The sequence below is a fragment of the Convolutriloba macropyga genome, chromosome 5, assembly GCF_964194025.1.
Source record: "Convolutriloba macropyga chromosome 5, txConMacr16.3, whole genome shotgun sequence".
Classification (NCBI taxonomy): Eukaryota; Metazoa; Xenacoelomorpha; order Acoela; family Convolutidae; genus Convolutriloba; species Convolutriloba macropyga.
The window spans coordinates 23,829,198-23,850,936 of NC_134472.1; the positions used below are offsets into that span (position 1 = coordinate 23,829,198).

A 21,739-nucleotide genomic window follows, 5' to 3' on the forward strand; every position below is an offset into this window, starting at 1 on the left:
GTTTTCCCGTTGTGGGAAAATGGTAGCAACAGACATGCATGTGAAGTAATAATGATTTATACACATGCCCCTCAGGAATGGGTACACTGATTAAATTAAGTACATCGTATGATAAGTTTACTGCACTAAATTATGATGTACGACACAACCAACGGACATCTCAACGAAGAGTGAACCAAAACCATCATCTACAACCGTTACCCTCCCCACTCTTGATAGAAAGGTTAACACTTTCAGATATCTCCATTTATTTGGAAATGTTGTTCCATCTGATGAATTAGCAGCATTAGCCGAGCTCAATATACGTACTAAATTGTGACGCGTCATTGGGTTCCGGAGACGTTTGAACGATCTCCTCCTCTGTTAGGGGGTCTATTCAGGTGCAACTACTGTGAAAATGGACCAGTACTAGATTCGAACCAGCATCTCTTACTTGCAAGCCTAGTGTGCTACCCAATTACACCAACTGGTCTTAAGCTCTCGAACTTGGGCATCGCTTATAACCCGTTCTCACGTTCTTTCTTGTTCCTCGAGGCTTCATTTCTCTAGCCAAGTATACGTTGAACAAGTAGAGCCTCTTGTCAAGCTATGTCAAGCTTATCTTATGCACAATTTACATTAGGTTGTTCTCTCTCAACCTTCTAACATCCTCGTATAACCAAATAATATGGAATATATTAAATTTGCCGACCTTTGAAACGGCTCCTTATTAAATGAATAAGCGGCCTGTGAACCAAAATATTCTCGTGAAGAGTTTATAGAAAAAACTATCACACAAGTTAGCGTATCGAAACCTAAACCAAAAGTTTATGCGTCACCAGTATTCATTTTTTTATTAGCAGATTAATTACAACTAACTCTAATATCAAGTACAAAACCCATTCAAATTAATTTAGGTTAATTTCATTGACTATTCCCGTTCAATTTTGATTTGCCCTGCAAACAACTTTTTCATTTATACCGTTGCCCCTCTTGTTAAGTAAGTTGCATTGCTCATATTTGTTTTTTTTTCTCCAGCTTTCTTTCTGAACTGCAAAACGCAAGTCAGATTAAGGCAATCAGATTTTAATCTAACATCCACCTCGCAAAAGTAGTTTTGTTCTAAAGTTTGGTGACTCGCATTGCTTCTCAGCTTATACTGCACCTGAGAACAACAAGGGGAACAAAGGTATACAATCCGTCTATTTTTTCCTTCAAATTTATTTGTCAATAGTTAAATATAAAGATTTTGTAGGAAAATGGAACACTGAGAAAGAGAGTGATATGTTCGGAGCAGACTCGATTTAAAAAGTTTATAATTATTAAATTGAATTAAAAACTAAGAAATGAAAGAAAATTTTGCGAGGTCAGAATATTGCTTTTTTGTCATTTCAACATTTTCGCAACAACTCGTCGTATGGTAGGTAGCTTTTTTGGCAAATGAGGTGGCTGAATTGTTTCGAGAACTTTTCGACACATTGGTCCAAATACTTTTCCTCAAAATGAAGAGGCTTTTTAACATGTAAAAAATGTACATTATTGACGAGGCAAAATTAAACGAAACATTTCGTAAATTCTTGATTATATCTTATCTTTTTCCAACGTTTTACAATGCTATTCGGTTTGCTTTGTTCTGCTGATTTTATTAACACAGTTTTTGGGAAGTCAGCTACTTACGTCCAGTTTTGATCATGATTTGTTTTATCCTGAAGTTGCCGGATTTTCGTGACAAAAAGTCACAGTGTCCTTGACATCCAAATAAGCATTTTTCATTCGGATCACAGGTTGTAGAGACCCATCTACAATTAAAAGAGTTTCGGAAAATGTTCATATCTGAATTGAACAAAATGGTCTATATTAATATCAGAAATGGTCTAATATAAGAAGGAAAATCATCTGCAATTATCATTTTGAATCTGTTTCTTTTGATCTCAAATTGATGCTCTTATTAAACATTTATTATATGAATGATTTCCAATGCTGGATGGGTAGGAGGGGGCTTGAGGAAGCAGATGAAACAGTTTCTGAAGATTGGCTGCAACTTTTCCTAGCTAACAACTAAACTTTTATTCTGATCCTCATTGTAGCCCATTTCCATTTCTTTTAAGTTTTCCACCAACTCGTCAGTTTGTGGCTGAACCGATACATACATCCACGCAAGTAGCATAAACACAGTTCTAACAATCACTAAATATTTAAACACGTCTAAATCACTACTGCCTTGGAACTGATGAACTGTCGATATTTCGGTCAAATTAGCTTTGTAAGTATCATCCTCGCCTTCTTTTATAAACGCAAGTGTGTAATTCCCAAACCACAAATTCGGGAAGTCATTCGAAAGCTGGATTTTGTCCTCGTACGTAGCAATAACACATGATAAACACAAAGCGATGACGTATACCACAGAACCAAACAAACCCGAGTTGCATGTTACTATATTCCTAAAATACCCGTTTCTGGGTTTCTCCAAATCCCATTTATCCAGGGTAGTAACCAGGCAAAGAGTGATGAGCAAATAGAATAAACATAAAAATGGCAGCCCCACTTGTTCGTAAATTTTCACAAACTCTGACTGGTTATGATCGATTATAACCATAACTAATATGGCCTGCATTAGAGATAATCCAGCTGTTAGACCAAACAAGAAAACTCCAAGACTGTGGAAAAACATTTGCGTCCAAACCGCAGCTTTGACTGTCGCTCCCTCAAATGATTCCATCTCTTCGTTATTCGGATCCGTGGCCTCGAAAGCCATCGTTTTACGCGACCCGGTGGCGCTAAAACCTGATCGGGTTTCTACAAAAACCCTTCGAGAAGTTGATGTTTTGCTCGGGTTCGGTTTAACTAGTTGCTCGTTTGAGCGGTCTGTTTCAAGGTTTTCGGCCGATCGTGTGTTCGGTTCTATGAAATCATCTTGAAGACCTTCAAATTCTTCTGGCAACTCCGACGTGAATTCGGCATCTTCACTCGGCTTTTCAGCTTGCTTCGGTCGTTTTCGGCGCTTTTTTGTTACCGGTTTTGAATTTGACTCCTCAGTGGGTTGACCACCGCTTCCTGGTACATTTTCTGGGTTTTCGTTATTTTGGTCAACGTTTTCCTCATTTTCCTGAGCGGGAGGAGGTTTCGGTCGTCGTTTCTTCTTTTTTGGTTTTGGAACCCCGGCTGTGACGTCATCGTTTGGCGATGTTTCCAAATTTTCGGGTTGTTGGGTTGAGTCTTGTGTTTCGATATTTTCATCTGCTTCAGCAGTGGGAAGTTTTGGTTTCTTCTTCTTTCTTCTGACTGGCTCGGAGGGTCCAGGTTCCAATGGGGGCAAAGTTGAAGGCATGATAATTTTTCAACTCAGTTGTAGGCTCAGTTGGCTTGAGCTAAGATTCTTTTTTGTTAAATTTAATTCACTGTAGGTGCTATGTTGATGTTTTAAAAAACGCTTTTTGTTATTTATTGTACACTTAAAGCAAAAAGCGCACGTGTCGTATTCGATATAAAATACATATAGTTTGATTAATTTGGTTTTCTATGCGTAAAATAAAATTGTACGGTTAATGTAATAAAAAAATTCTTTTCAATCTCTAAAAATATCCGAGCGAATGAAAAGACAAATGCGCTACAATATATTTTATTCATTGGTGTTTTCGTGTTGAGCAATATTATATCAAATATTAAAAATTTGTACTGTTCAGAAAACAAACAACATTTGAGTCTTTCCCATTAAAGCCCCCCCCCCCATCTTTCCCATGATTTACCCTTCTCCCAGTTTAGTGGTGCTAGAGCCTAAGTCCAACCCCACCCCGACTGCAGTTTAATAGGATAATGGGGTTACGATGGGAAAGACCACCCAATTTCTAGACAGTGGAAAGTGGGATACTTTCCGTTTGTCCCCCCACCCGCAGCTTAGTGGTGCGTACTATTTCCACCCTCAAGCGCACGAGCCATATCTTTACCTTTGGAGTTACGATGTAATCACACGTGCTCTGTGACGGGGGGGGGGGTGGGGTGCGTAACGTACCGTGGGGGAGGGCAAAAAAAGGAAAAGATCCGGAAAAATGTATATTGTGCTAGTGTTAAAAATGTATAAAATATAATAATAACCTATTGACCAAATTACGTGTACTTCAAAGGAATTCAAACACAGTCCTCTGTAGTATAGTAAGCATCAGGAAAATAAGCAAAAATGGCCAAACACCGGGCAGATGTCAAAATCACACTTAAAATCTTTGTTTACCCATAAATATTAACGTCGTTTCTTCTGGAACAATTTTCCCATGTCTCTGCTTCCAGCTGACGACTTGTCACTGTCCTCGCTGTCCTTGTTCGACTTAGAACTCGCCACACTTGGTAACCATGACTGGGACCCCCGATCCGAATCGGAACCCACAGACGAGGCCTTGTCGGCTTGAGCCCGCATTTCCGCCCGCATTGCTTCGATCTTCTTATCAAAGGCTTCTTGCTGGGCGGCTAAAGAGTGTTTCTTCTCATCGAAGACTGCAGGAGTTGAACCTCTGGCTGAGAGGAGTCCGGCAGGTGAGAATGCTCTCGTTTCACTGGTCTGCTGTGGTTGTTGTCTGTCTCCTGGGAAACTTGGAACGGTGCTCGAGGCGCTGCTCATACTGTCCATAGAATTGGGGTCCAACTTGATAAGATCAGGCATCTCGTTTTAAGATCATTCAAAATAAAGAAGCGTAACGTATTAGATTGGGACAGATTACTAATTACAGCGCTACACAAACAGCTGAACAATTATCGAATGTGTATTTAACATTTATACACAATGGTACCAAAAAGCTACGTACACCTTGAAGTTTAGTAAATAGCGCCACAAACATTGCAAATACAACGTTTTCACCTAAAATCAGTTCTTTATCAGCGGGTTGTTACAATTTCATTTTTTAAAAATATTTATAAGACGGTTTTTACAGTTTTTTCCGATACATTTTCTTCTAATTTCCGAGTCCAATTTCCAATACATTTTCTTTTAATTTGTTTCCGAAGAACTGTCTGTTTTCATAACTTGCGCTTCGAAGTTGCCCATAAATTTTCAATAGGATTCAGATCGGGACTGTTTGCCGACACTTTCAATATCTCTTGCTACTTTTCTTTGAATAAATTGAGGACAATCTTTCACTTCTTCACAAGAGCATCATCTTGTTTAAGAAGATCTTAAAAATGCATTTTTTCTCCGTACTTTTTCGAAGTTTCTAAGTAAACTAGAAACTTCAGCAGCTTTTTTGAATATTTAAAAACTTTAATTTCCGTCCATCCGATTGTGTTGTGTCCCAAAACATAAGTGATCGCTTGTTCCAACTTGCATTTGTTTTTGTCAATAGATCTTGTTCCATTTCTTTGAAGAAATTGCATAATTCTTTCGCTGGATACGCCTTGAGAATGTTAATTTTTTCGTAACGTTTCAGTGCATGCTGTATACTAGATCTTAATTTTGAGTTCAGTTCCTATTGTTTTTTGCCATAAAAATTGAACATTAAGAATCGCGACAGTGTGGGAAAATGTTACAGAACGAAGCAGCTGGCCATCTTTTCTACATAAGTGGAGAAAAAGCGACTGGACAATCTTGAAAAAGCTTCAAATTTCACACCCTTCTTTACGCCTTAGCGCAAATCAAAAATTTGAGCAGAAGCAACGCTTAAATAGAAAAAAATGGTGTTATTCGTATTTTTTGGTACCATATTATATTTACTTTTTTTTCATATTTTTAGTACATCCCTGATGATTTATTGTAGCCACTGTAGCCATTCCCAGGTTGTGATCCGAGAAAAAAACCATTTCGGATTAAATCGAAATATCCTCTGATCAGAGTTATCAGTGCAATGGTTAGGACACTAATTTCTCAAGCTAATGCAATCTACCATAACTGATTCATTGTAGCAGTACTTCCGTTTGCTCAAACCATTTTACATCTCTTGTTCAAGTTGATTGTGTTGGTCATAGGCTTGCTGACTAGTTAATCAATGCCTTTGGAGGAGTTAAAAATTTTTGCGTTCATAAGCAGATGTAAATTATATGCTCATTCAAAAGCTTGTATTTTAATTGTTTATTTTCTAAGCTTTAAAGGGTCCAGCAAAATACCTATTATGTCTTTCATTGTTCATACCGTCATTAGATCGGAATTACTGACCCAAACACCCATGTTCTTCATCATTGAAGACATTCCATTAAATTCTCTTCAATGTTTCCGATGTTTAAGTCCATTGCCAAAAACTTTGAGCAAAATCTTTTCTGAGAGAGGATTGAAATAACTATTCACTGAGCTTGCGAACCTGACAATTCTAACACTAACAACTAGATTATCATATAACTCTGATTTGATCTTTTTTCAGCAAAACTACTTAATTTTGGACGCTGAAGTTTTTTTTAAGATACTACCACTTGTTTGCTCCGGAATTATCCTTCAGGACTGTGACTTTGACTTCAATATAGTTTAATCAACTCTCTCTGTTATGACAACAGTTGCATAACTTCTCAATGATTAAATTGTTGAACAGGCAAAATGTTTTGCGATCAGGCTACTTTTTTCCGCCACTTTTTTTCACCAATGTTGCGGTACGAGCAATGCACAGAAATGAGAGGCGAGGCAATGTAAAATAGTCTTTTGTTTTGCAGAGTGGCGTAAGTTATGCAACTGTTGTAATTGCGACAACAAGTTCTATAAAAAAGAATTATCATACGGTTTTTAAGGTCCTCTAGAAGTTATTCAACGAATCGGAGTTTGATAACATCTCGATAGGGATAGCAGCGGTGGTAATATGGAGTCTTCTATTGCGGATTTTAGAGGGGTTAAAAGTTTTTAGATTTCACAATAATTGAATCACGCATGTGCAGTAAAGTGTCGAATCTTTGCAGTGCCCGATTCTAAGGTGTCATATTTTTCCATATACAATGGAGCAATATTTAAACTAACTACTATATTTTGGCACTTGCAATTAACTGCTTCAAGCATGTTTAAGTGACTCTGTTCAAATCTTTTTGAAATTCTGACTTGTCTCGAATCGCTGTGCGGTTCTCGGCGATTGCCAGAATTTCTCACCGAATCCATCAGAGTCACAATCTATACGTCAGTCGAGGAAAGAGTGAAAAGAAAATGAGATGCCATGTTTGGATCCAGCGACATCATCGGTGGTGTTATAGCCTCTGAATCTGAGGACAGATTCTGCTGGAACGACTGCGGGGCTTGAGGCTGTAGTGAGGATGGTTGTGACTGAAATTGCATCGCTTGTTGACTTCCCGGGAATTGCTCTTCCCTCAGCTGTCTCTGTTGTTGTTGCTGCTATTAAACTTATTTTGTTCCGGCCCCAAAGCCCTTCGTGACCCCCCAATCGTGAACTATCTGTGTTATTTAGCATGTAACTACGTAAAAATAGCAGAAAGCTTAGGGGGTGAAAAAGCTTCAATAATAAATTGATACAGTATTGTATATTAGAATTGATCGTTTACATTATCTAGACATTCGTTTTATTATTTCAAACGCGCTCCAAGCTTACGCAATTGACCTCTATTGATTGTTTTTAGGTGGGAAAGATGAATATCATACAAAATGTGCCCGAAAGATGAGAAAAAGTGCCCGATAAATTGGGGATCGAAACAGAATATATCCCTTTTGCTGTAGTTGTTGTTGTTGAATTTGCAACTCTAGTTGACGTCGTTGTTCCTCCAACTGATGTATTTGCTAAAACAGCAACCCATTATCTTACTGGTTGTGTAATTAGAGAATTGTCAGAAATGTGCACGTTACATTTGCAAATTTGCCAATTCAGCTAGTTTTTATATGTTTTCGGTGCCATATTAATTGTTGGCGGTAGGGAAACACATACACATGTATTAAAGAAGAATTTCTGGTCATAGGGAGATCTCGTAAGAGATTTTAATTCAAATCTGTAGGGCTGCAAAGTGAACTTTCGGTGGGCTGGCAGAAAGGAAAACTTGTATTAGGTGCGTGTTGTTGCATTTCTGGCTGCAATAGATTCAAACCTTTTTGTTTTGACCACATGGAGAAGGCCAAACTCTACAACTCGTTAAACCCAGATAGGTAGTTTTGACTATGAGACAGAAAAACCCCTATCAAAAAAATCTTCAAGGTGATATATTCTAAAATAAAGCATGTATAGCTTGCTAGGGCGGCGCCTCGACAATGAGGCATTTGCATGTTTTAATCTTAACATCCTCAAAATTTCCAGCGCTAACAGAAAAAAGTCGTTAAAATAAAGCGTTAAATTTTTTTGAAACATCAGAAATAGCAATACAATATCAGAGAACAAAACTTGTTAGTGTCTCCATGATCATAAAAAAATGATGAGGCTGTACAATGGCACATTTCAAAAGCAAAAGAAAGCTGGTTATACTTGAAGTAAGAAAAAAATAATTACTTTTTAAATAGAAAAATTGAAGAAGTAAGCTAAAGTGCAGGAGATTTTGTTATGGGTACACATTAGCAGATGTTTAGAAGTGTACTAAAAACAACTATAGCTTGGTCAGGTTGATAAGAAACCTTCAAGATGTGTACAGGCATGCAACATCTTCACAAAAATATGAAAATGAAGACTTATCGAGAACTTATTTTGTCAAGTTGTTCTTAGTAAAGCATTTCAAGTTGTACCAAACAAATATGATCTTGAAAGACTTGTCAATGAGTTTCAAGTTTAGTTTCATTGAGCATCTATTAATGTTGTTAAAATTAGGAGCCAATAACCTGTTCCAATTTCTTGGACGAATCTGTCACAGAAAGAGCATCCGAATCGGACGCACTAGAAGAAGGCGCCCAATCAGAAGAGGCAGTACTCGAGGGCAATCCAAGAGAATGCGCTGGAGGAGACATCAAAGATGAGGACTGAGTTTGCTTGGCGGACCCAGCTGGCGGAGGACTGCCAAAACTTGATGTTGGACTGCCGGTATCAGGATGAGTAGGAGTTTTGTAGTCAGAAGGCCCGCTTGTTTGAAGGTATCTTTTAGTTGCGGAGCTCGATGATGATGTGAGTAATTGGCGTTGCTTTCATGGTTTTTCCATCCAATAAGTTGTCCAAAAAATGTCTTAGTGCGCAAAAAATTTTTTTACCTAGGATGAAGTCCCAGACTAAAAGTTGATCTACCACGATCAAAATGAAAACAAAAGAGGGCATTTTATAATGGCAATTCAAACACATGAGCTTTTTAAGTCTGTGACATCTGGTCATGAGGTCTATTTCAACCCAGACACAGTCTCTGATCATGTACATGTTTCTACTTTGGTGGTCTGACACCTCAACTGTGTGAATTTTGTACCTACCGTGAACAAAGACAGGAGAGGTCAGACAACTCCGTCGTCACCAACAGAGCACTCAACATAAGCTCCGAATAAGTTTGGCCCTCAAACTTAAAATGCAGGCGGTCGAACAGATTTTATGTCCCAACATAAGTCAACCTATTTTTTTAAAACATTCAAATTGAGATGTCGTGATTAGTTGGAGGTCGGTGAGTGTTAGAATCAGGTTTCTGTTGGTGGGAGAATTTATTTCTGACATATGATTGATAGGTCAATAAGATAATGATAGCGCCAAAACAAAATTTGAATTGAGTTTAAATTTGTGGCCATTACTTATCAACACAGCAATAAAGTTCGTCAGGTAAGTTCTTCTTTCGTTCTTTGAAACTTTAATAAAGAAAACTTCTAAGTTTCTTGATGTTTCTTTGAAGCCATCACATCCTCCCTCCTTTTTTAAGCAAATTTGTGGGTATAAGTTCTCCAAATCTGTCGGGTTGTTTTCTGTTTCGTGTTGATGTTCGTGAAGGCACTGAGGTTTCGGGTTGTTGGCGCTCTGCGGATGATGTGGCTGCAGAAGCTTCATCTTGAAGTGAAGGTCCCACATCTGTGCTCTGAAGTTGTTGTTCTGATTGAGATATGGTCTCCTCCACTGCTGGTTCAGTTTTCACACTGTCCTCGTCTAGTCTCGCAATTTGGTTGTCGCTCACTAGAATAGGCTGTATGAAAGATGTGTTCAAGCCCTTTCTGATGATGAAGGTAGCAGGAACTGTCTTTGCTTTTGTGTTGGCCTTGAATAGACTGGGTTCGCACAAGTCGAAATCTGCGATTGCTGGTAGTTTCACTCTGCGTCCCAACAAGAGTTCAACTGGAGTTTTGCTCCTCGTCTTTGAAGTGTTGCGATGTGTCATCAGTGTCTTTTGCAAGAATGCTCCAAATGACACACTAAGTGTCGGACTCCACGCTTGAAGTGCTCGCTTCACTGTCTGAACTGCTCTTTCAGCTAGTCCATTAGCTCTTGGCTGATAAACGGGTGATTCCATTTTCTTAATTCCCAGTGATTCACACCACTGTTTAAGGTCACCACTTACATATTCAGGACCATTATCAGATACTATAGTTTTTGGTATTCCGAAGCTTGCAAAGATTTGACTAAGATATATTTTAACTGTTTCTGATGTTCTATTTCCCACGGGGAAGGCTTCTATCCAACCAGAGCCTGCGTCAACAATTACTAAGATATTGCCTTGGTCCTTAACATAACCCCAGTCCATGTGGAGCCGTTCCCAAACGTACGCTTCTGGTCACGTAGAGACTGTTTTTCCCAGGCTAGGCCTGTTCAATTGACAATTCTTACATTTACTAACAACGTGTTGAACGTCTTGGGTAATGCCAGGCCACCATGCCATCATTCTGACTCATGCCTCAGTTGCATTCTTCCCCGGATGTGTCTCATGCGCTTTTGCCAAAACCAATTGTCGTAGTTTGAGTGGAATGAAAGGAACAACACCTCTGAAGATGATTTCATTATGTAAAGTAAGTGCATCTTTCTGTTGTTCGAATCCTTTTTCCGCTTCTGAACATTGTTTCCAATTGCCGCTTTTGATTCGTTTCATTATGTCCTGGGAGAGTCTTATTGTTCCAAGTTCAGTTTTGATATCTGCTTGGGTCACCAAATCACTCTGGGCGAAGTAGATGTTATTGATTGCGAAGCACACTCGATCGTTGTCCGATTCGACTTCGTCAAAATCCATTTTGCTCAAAGCATCAGCATGAGTTATCTGCTCTCATGGCGTGTACTTCAACTCATAGTCAAAACCCATTAGAGCTATTGCCCATCTTGTGATTCTCGCTGATGCTGTCTTCGGGATCTTCTAGTGTAGTCGACTCTTGACTGCAAGAATTCTCTTGTCGAACTGCTCCTTGGTAGTTCCATACACCAATACATTGTCTTGAAAGATCACAACAACTTTAATTCCTTTGAATGTTGATTCGATGCAATTCTGGAAGATTGAAGAAGAGTTTTTCCATCCCCGAGGTAGTCGGCACATCTTGATCAATCCCTGAGATATGTTGATTGTGCATATATCTTTTGCTTCTTCGTCAATTTCAATTTGATAGTAGGCATCTGAGAGGTCAATTTTGCCAAAATATGAGGCCCCATGTAGGTTGTGGAAGATTGTCTCCATGTCTGGTTCTGGGTAGTCCTCATCCATGACCTTGCCAGTGATGTGCACTTTCAAGTCCACGCAAAGTCTCAACTCTCCACTTTTCTTTCTCTGCCACACCACTGGAGATGCATTAGTGACTCCTCCTGGCTGTACCGGTTCAAGGATGCCTTGTCTGACCATTTATTCCAGCTTCTCTGTGACCTTGTCTTGAAGAGATAGAGGTATTTCTCTGGCTTTGCAGAACATTGGCTGTGTTCCTGGTATCGGCTTCACATGAGCTTTGTAACCATTCAGAGCAGGTAGGTGCTCGGCTGTGATGTTGTTCACACCGTGTTTGGGTAGAAGGTCTCTACCAAGTAGTCCAAATTCTTTCTCAGACTGCACAACTGCAAGTTGTTTTTGCGTGAGCCTGTGTATCTTCACCTGTGTCTACCTGCATTTTTACTTTGCAGTTATTTATTGAGATATATTCCGATGTCACAGACATGCTAAAGATTTGTTCTTTAGTATAAAACATTCCCATCTCCGATGCTGGAGATGCTTGCTCTGAAGAATCATTTTTGAGAAGTGTCCCACCTTTTCACAGGTGTTGCATTTTTTAGTTAGCGCTGGACAGGGTCTACTAGAGTGTGGCTTACCTCCACACCTAGTGCACATGTTGTTGTTTTTATTAGCCGTAATTTTTTCATTTGGTTTTCGAAAGGTCTTTTTGAAGTTGAACCCAACTTCTTCTTTCACAGTTAAGGACTTATTACCTGATGAAGAACTTGCAAGGGCCATTGCTTGACTTCTGAACTGTAAGCTCTCGGTCATTCCAGTAACTGACATTGCTGGTTTTGCATTAATGCCGTCTAGTAGTCTAAGTTTTGCTTCAGGGTCCATCAAACCTGAGATAAACATTATTTTTACCAACTCTTCATCGGGGTTGGCTGCTGTTTTCAGTTTTTCGAAGTCACAATAGCGTGCTTCTTCTCTAAGACGTGCTAAGAAGTTGTCGTCTGACTCACCTACGCCTTGTATTACGGACAGAAATTTAGCTCTTTCTGCCGTTACTACTCTCTCTTTAGGAGAATAATAATTTTGAATCGCCAATCTGATGTCTTTATACGGAGTGTCTATCAAATTCCTAGGACTCATTAGGCTCCTAACCTTAATAATTGCATCTTGCCCGCACATACTAAGGAAGAGATTGGTTACCTGTAAGTCCTGTACAGTACCATCGTTGTTGACCTTGTCCTCTTTCTTCTCTGCGCGACATTTCACCACAAAAGACATAATCAACGCAGTAGCTGATTCTGCATTCTGTAGATCCAAAATTTGTCTGTCTCTAGCTGGTCTGGACACCATTGTCGTGGTCGATAACACGGGTCAAAGTATTCAATAAGTTGAGTTTTAAATTAAATTTTGATATGAAAATAAATAGAAATTAGCTTGTGTTTGTAGTGGTTATCTATGCAAAAATATACAGAGAAAATTTAGATTAGCTAAAAATATTTTACATGATTGGCATGTGAATAGATCTTAACTCCGAATCCCGGAGTTGATTTTCTGTTTTCATCAACATTTCATGAGAATCATATATGGCTTGGGTACAATCGAGTTCATTAGTTGGAGGTCGGTGGGTGTTAGAATCACGTTTCTGTTGGTGGGAGAATTTACATCTGACATATGACTGATAGGACAATAAGATAATGTTAGCGCCAAAACAAAATTTGAATTGAGTTTAATTTTGTGGCCATCACTTATCGACACAGCAATAAAGTTCGTCAGGTAAGTTCTTCTTTCGTTGTTTGAAACTTTAATAAAGAAAACTTCTAAGTTTCTTGATGTTTCACATAAGAACTGAAATTGTATGGCCAATGTCCAAAATTGCAAATTTCAATGAATTTTGCGTTTTGCGGAATCGAAAGACCAAAACATGTCCCCACTCTTTGCAATTCATATACCACTTTGGATATGGAATTTAGCTGTGCAAAACGTGGAAATAAGTTACTCATATCGTGGAAAGATCTTAAATTTTATCACGAGCAATCACGGATAATTGTATCCACTTTTTTGCCTATACAATTAGCCTAATTTTTTGATTGTCAAATTGTATTAGTAATTAATTGAGAACAAAATCCAAGACTGAATTGTTCTTGTGAACAGTGCTATTGGTAATGGTAAAACCGCTTATTGTCTTCTTAATACAAATTGAATGTCTGATGACAAGATAACATTGATGTGCTTTCTGTGAACTAATTTTTTTCTGTTCATGTCTTTCTTCAGAAAAATAAATAACCTTTTTGCCGAAATATTACATTAAATTGAATTCCAGAAAGCAGAAAGTTTCATAAAGGCGCTATGTTAAATGAAAGTGAGGTTACCAAAAACCAAATTTTTTTGTCTTTTCCAGCTGCTTAATGACTTAATTTCAGACAATTGCAAAAAACTGTTTTGCTAACTCGACATATACTGCAATCTGAAGTAGTCTTATTTCTATGACCATATCAAGCGTGGGTTCTTTATTTAGAAATATAGTAATACATTTTAACAACTTGTTTTGACCCTAAATTATTTTTTTCTGAAAACATACTAATTCAAAATTAATACCAAAAAAATCTTCAAGTTATGTTAATCACTTATAATAAAAAATATCACAAAATTGATCTAAAAAGTCATCCCAGTGAAAATTACAGACAAATTAGGCTATCTATTAGGCTGAAAAATATATATTAGGTCACTAAAAACCTTTCCCCTGGTTGTTGAGGCAAATTTGTGCAACAAAATTGGCGTGGACGACTATTAACAAGAAGGCAGAAATTAGTCATGAAACACAAAATGAAAACATCTGAAAAAAGGCCCCGCCAACAAACTAAACAATGACGGTTCTTTCCTATCAAAGTTAGCAACACAATGTTTAGAAAAAAAGTTTCCAAAAGACAAAGTTCCAACTGCAATCCGATCCTGAAACGTTCGGATCCTGAAACGCGCTAAAACGTTTTAAGTTTAAATTTATAGTTTTTGATTAGATTTTTCAGGGTTCATTTTCTTTAAATAGAAAAGGGGAAAAATAGGAGATGGAAAAAGGCAATCCTTATAACTATCCGAATCGTAACCTCCGTCGTGGTGACCTACACCCCCGTAAACTGTATCACTAGGGAACGAACTTCGACCCTCGTGGGTCCTGTCAAATGCAATCTGAGGACTTCCAAAGTCGGTGTCATCTCCTGATGACGACAGAGCGTGTATCGTAATTTTGTCACCCTGCTCCAATCGACGCAAAATCGCCGATTCATCTGGTGCGGTGTATATAACACCGACTTTAAAATCGGGAAAGGCTTCCGAGAAGAGTTCCATCGTCATTGCGGTGTCAATTTTTGGGTAACCCCGTTTGTAGTTGACGTAAATGCCTATCATTTTCTGCTCTCGGAAGATTATCAGGGCTCCCCCCGCAACAGCTAAAGAATTTGTTATGATTTTAGACTTTTCAGAATAAAAAAAATTACTTCCCTAATCAAGAAGAACAAACGAAAATGCAAAATGTGGATTATAAATGGAACTCCTGGAAAAGCAAGATCAATTCTATGTTTCCCACTAATTTGCACTACTGAAATGCAATGAAGGTCTAAATAAACATATATAAAAAATTGACCTCCCATGTCGATGTTTTTCAATTTTCAAAAAGTGGAAAGTGTTGATATCGTGGAAAAACATTTTTTTCACCCTTAATTAAAAAATCTTCAGATGTGGGAACAATGGAGTGAAGTTGATATATTTGATATCATTTATAGTTTTCATAGATAATATTATTTGAAAGGAATTCAATTTTTTTGAAAGGAGATTCGTACCCTGGTAAATGGAACCCTTGGCTTACACACTTCCACTGAGATATATCACATTGACATAATGATAATTAAATTACGGATCAATTAAATTACAGGTGGAATTGAGGTCCACTCTACTCTTATCCCCAATTTTTGGCGGTGGAGAAAGCTGAAATCCTCGACCAGGGCTTTGGTAGAAAATGCACTTATTCTTTTCTTTCAAAAGACACTGAAACTTTCTCATTTGAAAAATACCAAAAATGAACAGATTGGACACGAAATACAAAATTTTGAGGGAAACATTAAACAAAAATTTAGAAACTTAAGTCAACAAAATCACTGTACTATTTCCCAAAGTTATAATCATCGCATGTGCCATTTTCCAACGAAATACAGTGTGAAAAGAACGCGATAAAAATTTAGAATGAACAATTTTTGACAATTATCTTTCTCTGTAAGGGTTGGAGTGACAAAAAAAACCTTGAAAGTAGAATCCAGTTCTGACCAATTCCTTCTCTGCAGAATCGAATACATCTGGAAGAGTGGCAGAATGGGTATCACCTCTGATTACCACTGACCTCGTGAAAGGTGGCCGCCTGTTGATACAATTACGTCTGGCTAATCTCGTTTTTACACATTTTTTGGATTAATTCTATCGAATAAATTTTTGAAAAAACAGTTACCGCCGCGATTGAAAATTAAATTGAAAGAGCGTTAACTGTCGATTTGGATCCTAAAACAGTTTTATTCGACGGTTTCGAAGAGAAAAGTTTTAATAAAACTGATTTTTAAAAAAGACAATGACGATTAAAAAATTAATTTTTGATTATAATGATTTGTATACTAAAAAATAGTAACAATAATAATAATAATAATAATAATAATAATAATAATAATAATAATAATAATAATAATAATAATAATAATAATAATAATAATAATAATAATAATAATAATAATAATAATAATAATAATGATAATAATAATAATAAGAATAATAATATTAATAATAAAAATAATAACAATAGTAATAATAATAATAATGATAAAAATAATAATAATAATAAAGATAATAATATTAATAACAAAAATGATAATAATGATATTAATAATAATAGAAATTAAATAATAATAATAATAATAATAATAATAATAATAAAAATAATAATAGTAATAATAATAATAATAATAATAATAATAATAATAAAAAAATAATAATAATAATAATAATAATAATAATTGTGATACTGGAGCGTACAGTATTTAGAAACTTTGTAACCAAGTACTAAACTATCTACCTATAAACACTCTATGCGTATGTTATTTAATTACTGTCTTTGTAAATGTATACCAATTGGTGTTAGTTGCTCTTTTGCAGCAACCTGTTTCGTTAAACATAGAAATGTGTCAATCACACATTAAGAAAGTGCAGACAATAAACTATAGCGATAGAAAACAGTCGCATCGTGGCCAATTGAGTGTTACTGCACTATAGTGTTTTACTTCTCTAAGAATAGATTATTCCTATGAGTCAGGAACTAGATAGATCATCCATATCCCCAGATTCACCTAACACAGCAGAAATAGATAACCAACTGGTTTGGTCGAACCCAGTTAGGACTACATTGAATCCACAGATTACTCGACAACTCGCATTCCCAAACATCCTTCTTGACATGGCGCAGTCAGCCAAAACTCCATTAGGATTAAACCCATTCTGGGAATCCGGCGCAACACCACCCATAGAATGGAGACAATGGTTCTCAACACTAAAAATGTCGATAATGGCACGCGACAGTATTGAAGTAGATAAGTTACTCAAATTGAAACCACAACCCACAGACTTATTCTACCCTACACTACCAACATACGAAGAAGAATTCGAAGGAGAGACAGAAGACGAGGCAAAAAATAGAGAACAGAGGAACGAAAGAAGGAGAGTAGATTTTGAAAATGAATGCAAGATAATAGAGCGAAAAGGAGCAATGGTCGACAGAATACCGTGGGATGAAGCAGATACGAAAGTAAAAAGCCTGATATACTTATCACTTGGAGCGGAAGCAAGAAGAACATATCATCAGAAAAATCCACACACACAAATAGAAAAATGCACCACAAATGAACTCGCACACGAACTCAACATCACATTCACTATCCCACGAAACACCACATTTGAAAGATTTAAATTCTTCAAATCCATGCAACAATCACACGAATCACTTGAGACATTTTACAGCAGAATAAGAGAAGCAGGAGCACTATGCAAATTCAAAGACTTAGAGGCAGATTTGGTAAGGTACCTTTTCATTTCAAACATGACCAACACATCAATTCAAATGGACCTGTTATCAGAAGTAAGAACACCACAACAAGTACTCAACTTCGCAATCAACAGAGAAAGAGGCCAAGCAAACCAGCAGGAAATTATGAGAGCACACTCTAGCAGCACCAACTGGTCACAAGTATCATACATCAGAAATAGACCAAGAACACCTTTCACTCAACGCCCACCACAACAACCAATATTACCAACTCCAACAACTGGTAAAATAGAACCCTGCTACAAATGTGGTCACCCAATTATAAAAAATCACTTAAACATGTGCAAAGCCCAAAATTTCACTTGAAGAATTTGCAAAAAGATCGGTCACTTTACATCAATGTGCAAAGCCCCAATGCCAGAACGAAGAAACACAACGTTTAGACAGGACTTCAGGAAAAACACACAACAACAACAAACAACACCACAGACGAGAAGAGTGAGGCATGTGAAAGAACAGGACATCTGCGAGGAGGAACAAGAAACAGAAGAAGAAACAGTCGATGCAGAAGCCGCTCTATACATAAAGGAATTAATGGGAGACTGGTCATCAGTTAATACAATAAGATCTGTGGAATTGAAGAAAATAAACACCATATCAGTTAATAAAACAACTGGAGGTGAATGTTGGGTCAAAACAAACGGCCACACAAAAGCAAAAGAAATCACAAAACAAAACAAAGAAAGCAAAATAACAATGTTCGACGAGAAATCAAGATACAAATGTTTCAACAATCAGGATATAAAGATCTTAGGAGTGCTGCACATCACACTTAAGTCGGGGGCATGGACAGCAAAAAACTGTAGAATACTCCTGGTCAAACATCTACCACAACCAGTTATGGGGAAAGATATTCTACAACAACTGGGGATAGTTCTCACAGTTACAAAACCAACTGGTAAGATAATCAACTTAGTATCAGACACATCGACAGAACAAAACATTATAAAATGGATATTCAAAAAATACCCACATTTATGCACAAGTCTAGGACGTTCAAAAAATCATTTGGCAAAATCAACATTCAAAGAAAACTTCACACCAACACAACACAAAGGTAGAAGAGTCCCACTACACCTATTAGAAAGGGTAGAACAAGAATTAGAAAAACTAATTGAAGATAAACAAATTATGAGATTGGAAAAGTGTTCCGATGAATACTTTATAAGCCCCGTAGTAATTACAGTTAAAAAGGACAAAAGCGTTAAAATTGCACTCGACTCTAAGGAACTAAACGACGCAATACACAAAAACAAATATCAAATGCAAAGCATCGACCATTTAATAGACGCAGTTGCAAACTACGTCTCCGAACGGAGCACAGAACAAGGAACATTTTACTTCTCGAAAATAGATTTGAAATACGCTTACAGCCAAATACCGTTAGATCCACAACTACAAAAACATTGCAATTTCAATATATTAGGAGGAAAAGCAACAGGCACATACAGATTCTTAAATGGATTTTATGGACTAACAGATATGCCAGCAACATTCCAAAAAACCATTGACGTAACACTAAGAAATTGTCATAACAAATTCGCCTTCCTAGATGACATACTAGTTATAACAAAAAGCAAATTATCAGATCATGAAAAAGAACTTGACAAAATATTACACCGATTGGACAAAGAAAACTTAGCAATAAAATAACAAAAGTAAATACATAACCATAGTAAACCTAAAAGTAAGTCGCTTCTTTCTCACTCTTTGTTAACAAGAATCAAACCAAAATTAATCGCAATTACAACCCGTGCTCGTCCAAAATTAAACACATTTGAAATTCCAATCAATAAACGCTTCCGTGGTCCAAACAAAAAGAGCTCTCCAATGGAGATCCAAGCCCCAAACAAAAATTTGCGCGACAATAGCACACAAACTGATATCGAATCCAAGAAAGGCAAAGGCTTATCCTCTCTTATTCCTGACAAACACGAAGAACTATTTAAAGCCATAGATGACACAGCAACACCCGATTATAGAATGAATCTTATGAAAGTCTTTAACGAGGAATTCATAGCAGAAAATTCAAAAAAGGACCTAGGCCCTATTATCGACCTCGTAGAAAAACAAGATTGGCTTTCGCTGAAGAAAACAAACCCTATATTTTACAAAATTCACCGCGATCTCTCAGTTACACCATCAGGTTGCCTTCTATACGACAACCGCCTAGTCATTCCAGCTAAATTAAGACCGGTGGTTCTCCAAACAGTTCACAGTAAACATCCGGGTCAAGCGGGAATGTTGGCCCTCGCGAAACTAATATGGTATCCACACATACATAGTGAGATCGTCGCACAGGCGCAGAGCTGCAAACATTGCATCGAAAAAGGTAAAAATTTAAAACCAATAATTGCAAGAAACAATTTAGGCTCACTACCAACACTAGTAGAACCAAACGAAGAAATACAAATGGACTTCGCAGGCCCAATCCCGTTTAAGAATAACACACAAAATAATTATATCTCAGTAACAGTAGATAGACTATCGAGATACCCACATGCAGAAATATTCAACAACTGTGACACAAACACAGCCATAGAATATCTCGAAAGCTACTGTAAAGTGCACGGAATTCCACGCTCAATTAGATGCGACCAAGCACAAGCATTTAAAGCAAAAGAATTCGACATATTTTGCAAAAATAAAAACATAAAACTAATACTAGCACCAGCTGGTGATCATAGAGGTACAGGCATGGTAGAAAGACTAATCCAAACAATAAAAAGAAGATTAGCGGTATTAGATATAGACCCGAACTGGTCTAACACAACACTAACCAATAGGCTAGCGAATATCATAGAAAACATCAGATTAATACCCAACACTACAACAAAATTATCACCTTTTGAAGCACACTTCGGAAGAAAACCAAACACTGAAATATCGAACATCACAACAAAAGCATCGCACAAAAACCTCACATACAAAAATCTAACAAACTACTGTTTAGACAAGAAAGTACTCAAGCAGAATGCCCTCACGATGGAGGAGATCTGGAGACGAGATGGTGAATCGGAACAAGAACTTGACATCAGATACCGAAGCGACAATGATAACGAAGTCAATCAACCGTCGACACCTACAAACTCAACACCAACTGGCAGTCACCAACCGTTAGAATTAATCTCAAGCGACGACTCAGAAAATGTACCGCTAGCCACAACTTCCAGAACAACAAAGTCCCCACGTAAGATATATCCATCTGAAATTCACTTCACATTTGGTGACAAAACTACAAAATACATAAAAACACGAAAGATAATCGCACGAAAATCACTTGAAAGAAAAACAAAAGAACCTCGAAATACACTCGCACCACAATGGAACATAATACAAGACGGCACCATCACTAATTATTCACCACACACCATAACCATAGACACACCACTTAGAAAAAACACAGTAATAAGGAAAAATCAACTTGCTATAGTAAACGAACAAACACCCATCATAAAATCAACAGAGGAACAACAAAAACCAAGACTAATACACATGGTAGCATGTAAAACAGTTGGTGAATATAAAAGAAACCAAGAAAAAATTGAAAAAGTTTTGTTTAGAAGAAGCAAAGCAACAGAAGGTAACAAAGGCGACTCAACCAACTGGCGGACACAAAACTCAACAAACGAACTCCAGGAACACACGTCAAAGAGCGCAGTCAACCAACTGGAGCCCAGCTAAAGTTCGACAAGTAGCAAGCCAAAATCAGCGTAAACAACAACAAAAGACTAAAAGCCCGACAACACCCAAGAAACAGAATCGGACAAAACAAAGTGATTCCAAAAAACGACCGCGAACTCCAAAAGCCAACCCAGGAGAAACATTCGAGCAACGTTCGAAAATGATGGCATTACAGAGCACACAAGAACACGAACAAAACAGATCATTCATACAAGTAGACACGAATGCACTACAACAATCACCAAACACAATTACTTACCAATTCGTAGAAAACGAATCACCTCAAACTATATTTGCATCAAGCGACCCGAAAGACTTTATGATCACATCACCGGACAGCCCACCAGTACAATTCGATCGAAACAACGCTAACAACGAAGTAACCAATAGCCCTGACTTTAAATCAACTAAATCAACTCCAAAAATCGATAAAACAGTTGAAAAAATACAAAGACTAAATGACAACACAGCAAAATTCAACAACCCACAAGTCACAATTCTAGACGCCGAGAACAAAGTTCAAGAACAACA

The 21,739-nt window shown here is 37.4% G+C and overlaps 3 protein-coding genes across 6 annotated transcripts in view; 1 reads left to right on the forward strand and 2 right to left on the reverse strand.

Moving 5' to 3' along the window:
* The first annotated feature begins 705 nt into the window (after nucleotides 1-705).
* The window catches only part of LOC142339251 (vacuolar protein sorting-associated protein 28 homolog), an 83,623-nt gene continuing 62,589 nt past the window's right edge, over nucleotides 706-21,739 (forward strand). Inside the window, exon 1 of the mRNA XM_075389122.1 lies at nucleotides 706-715. The gene's annotated coding sequence lies outside the window, so the exon portion shown is untranslated. The remainder of the gene's footprint in view (nucleotides 716-21,739) is intronic.
* LOC142339887 (uncharacterized) lies at nucleotides 1,794-3,488 on the reverse strand. The gene has a single exon (XM_075390212.1). It carries the CDS (start codon nucleotides 3,305-3,307, stop codon nucleotides 2,027-2,029), a length of 1,281 nt encoding a protein of 426 aa, XP_075246327.1. The 5' UTR covers nucleotides 3,308-3,488; the 3' UTR covers nucleotides 1,794-2,026.
* Nucleotides 3,955-21,739, reverse strand: part of LOC142339888 (uncharacterized) — a 21,302-nt gene continuing 3,517 nt past the window's right edge. Inside the window, exons 2-7 of one of the 4 annotated variants that reach the window (XM_075390214.1) lie at nucleotides 15,684-15,799; nucleotides 14,473-14,837; nucleotides 8,681-8,977; nucleotides 7,589-7,660; nucleotides 7,085-7,258; nucleotides 3,955-4,612 (exon numbers count right to left, since the gene is read on the reverse strand). In XM_075390214.1, the coding sequence (XP_075246329.1) occupies nucleotides 4,214-4,612; nucleotides 7,085-7,258; nucleotides 7,589-7,660; nucleotides 8,681-8,977; nucleotides 14,473-14,837; nucleotides 15,684-15,799 (1,423 nt within the window). In that variant the 3' untranslated portion in view covers nucleotides 3,955-4,213. Of the gene's footprint in view, nucleotides 4,613-7,084; nucleotides 7,262-7,588; nucleotides 7,661-8,680; nucleotides 8,978-14,472; nucleotides 14,838-15,683; nucleotides 15,800-21,739 lie in introns of all 4 variants that reach the window. The other 3 variants (XM_075390213.1, XM_075390216.1, XM_075390215.1) reach the window with 3 other exon arrangements.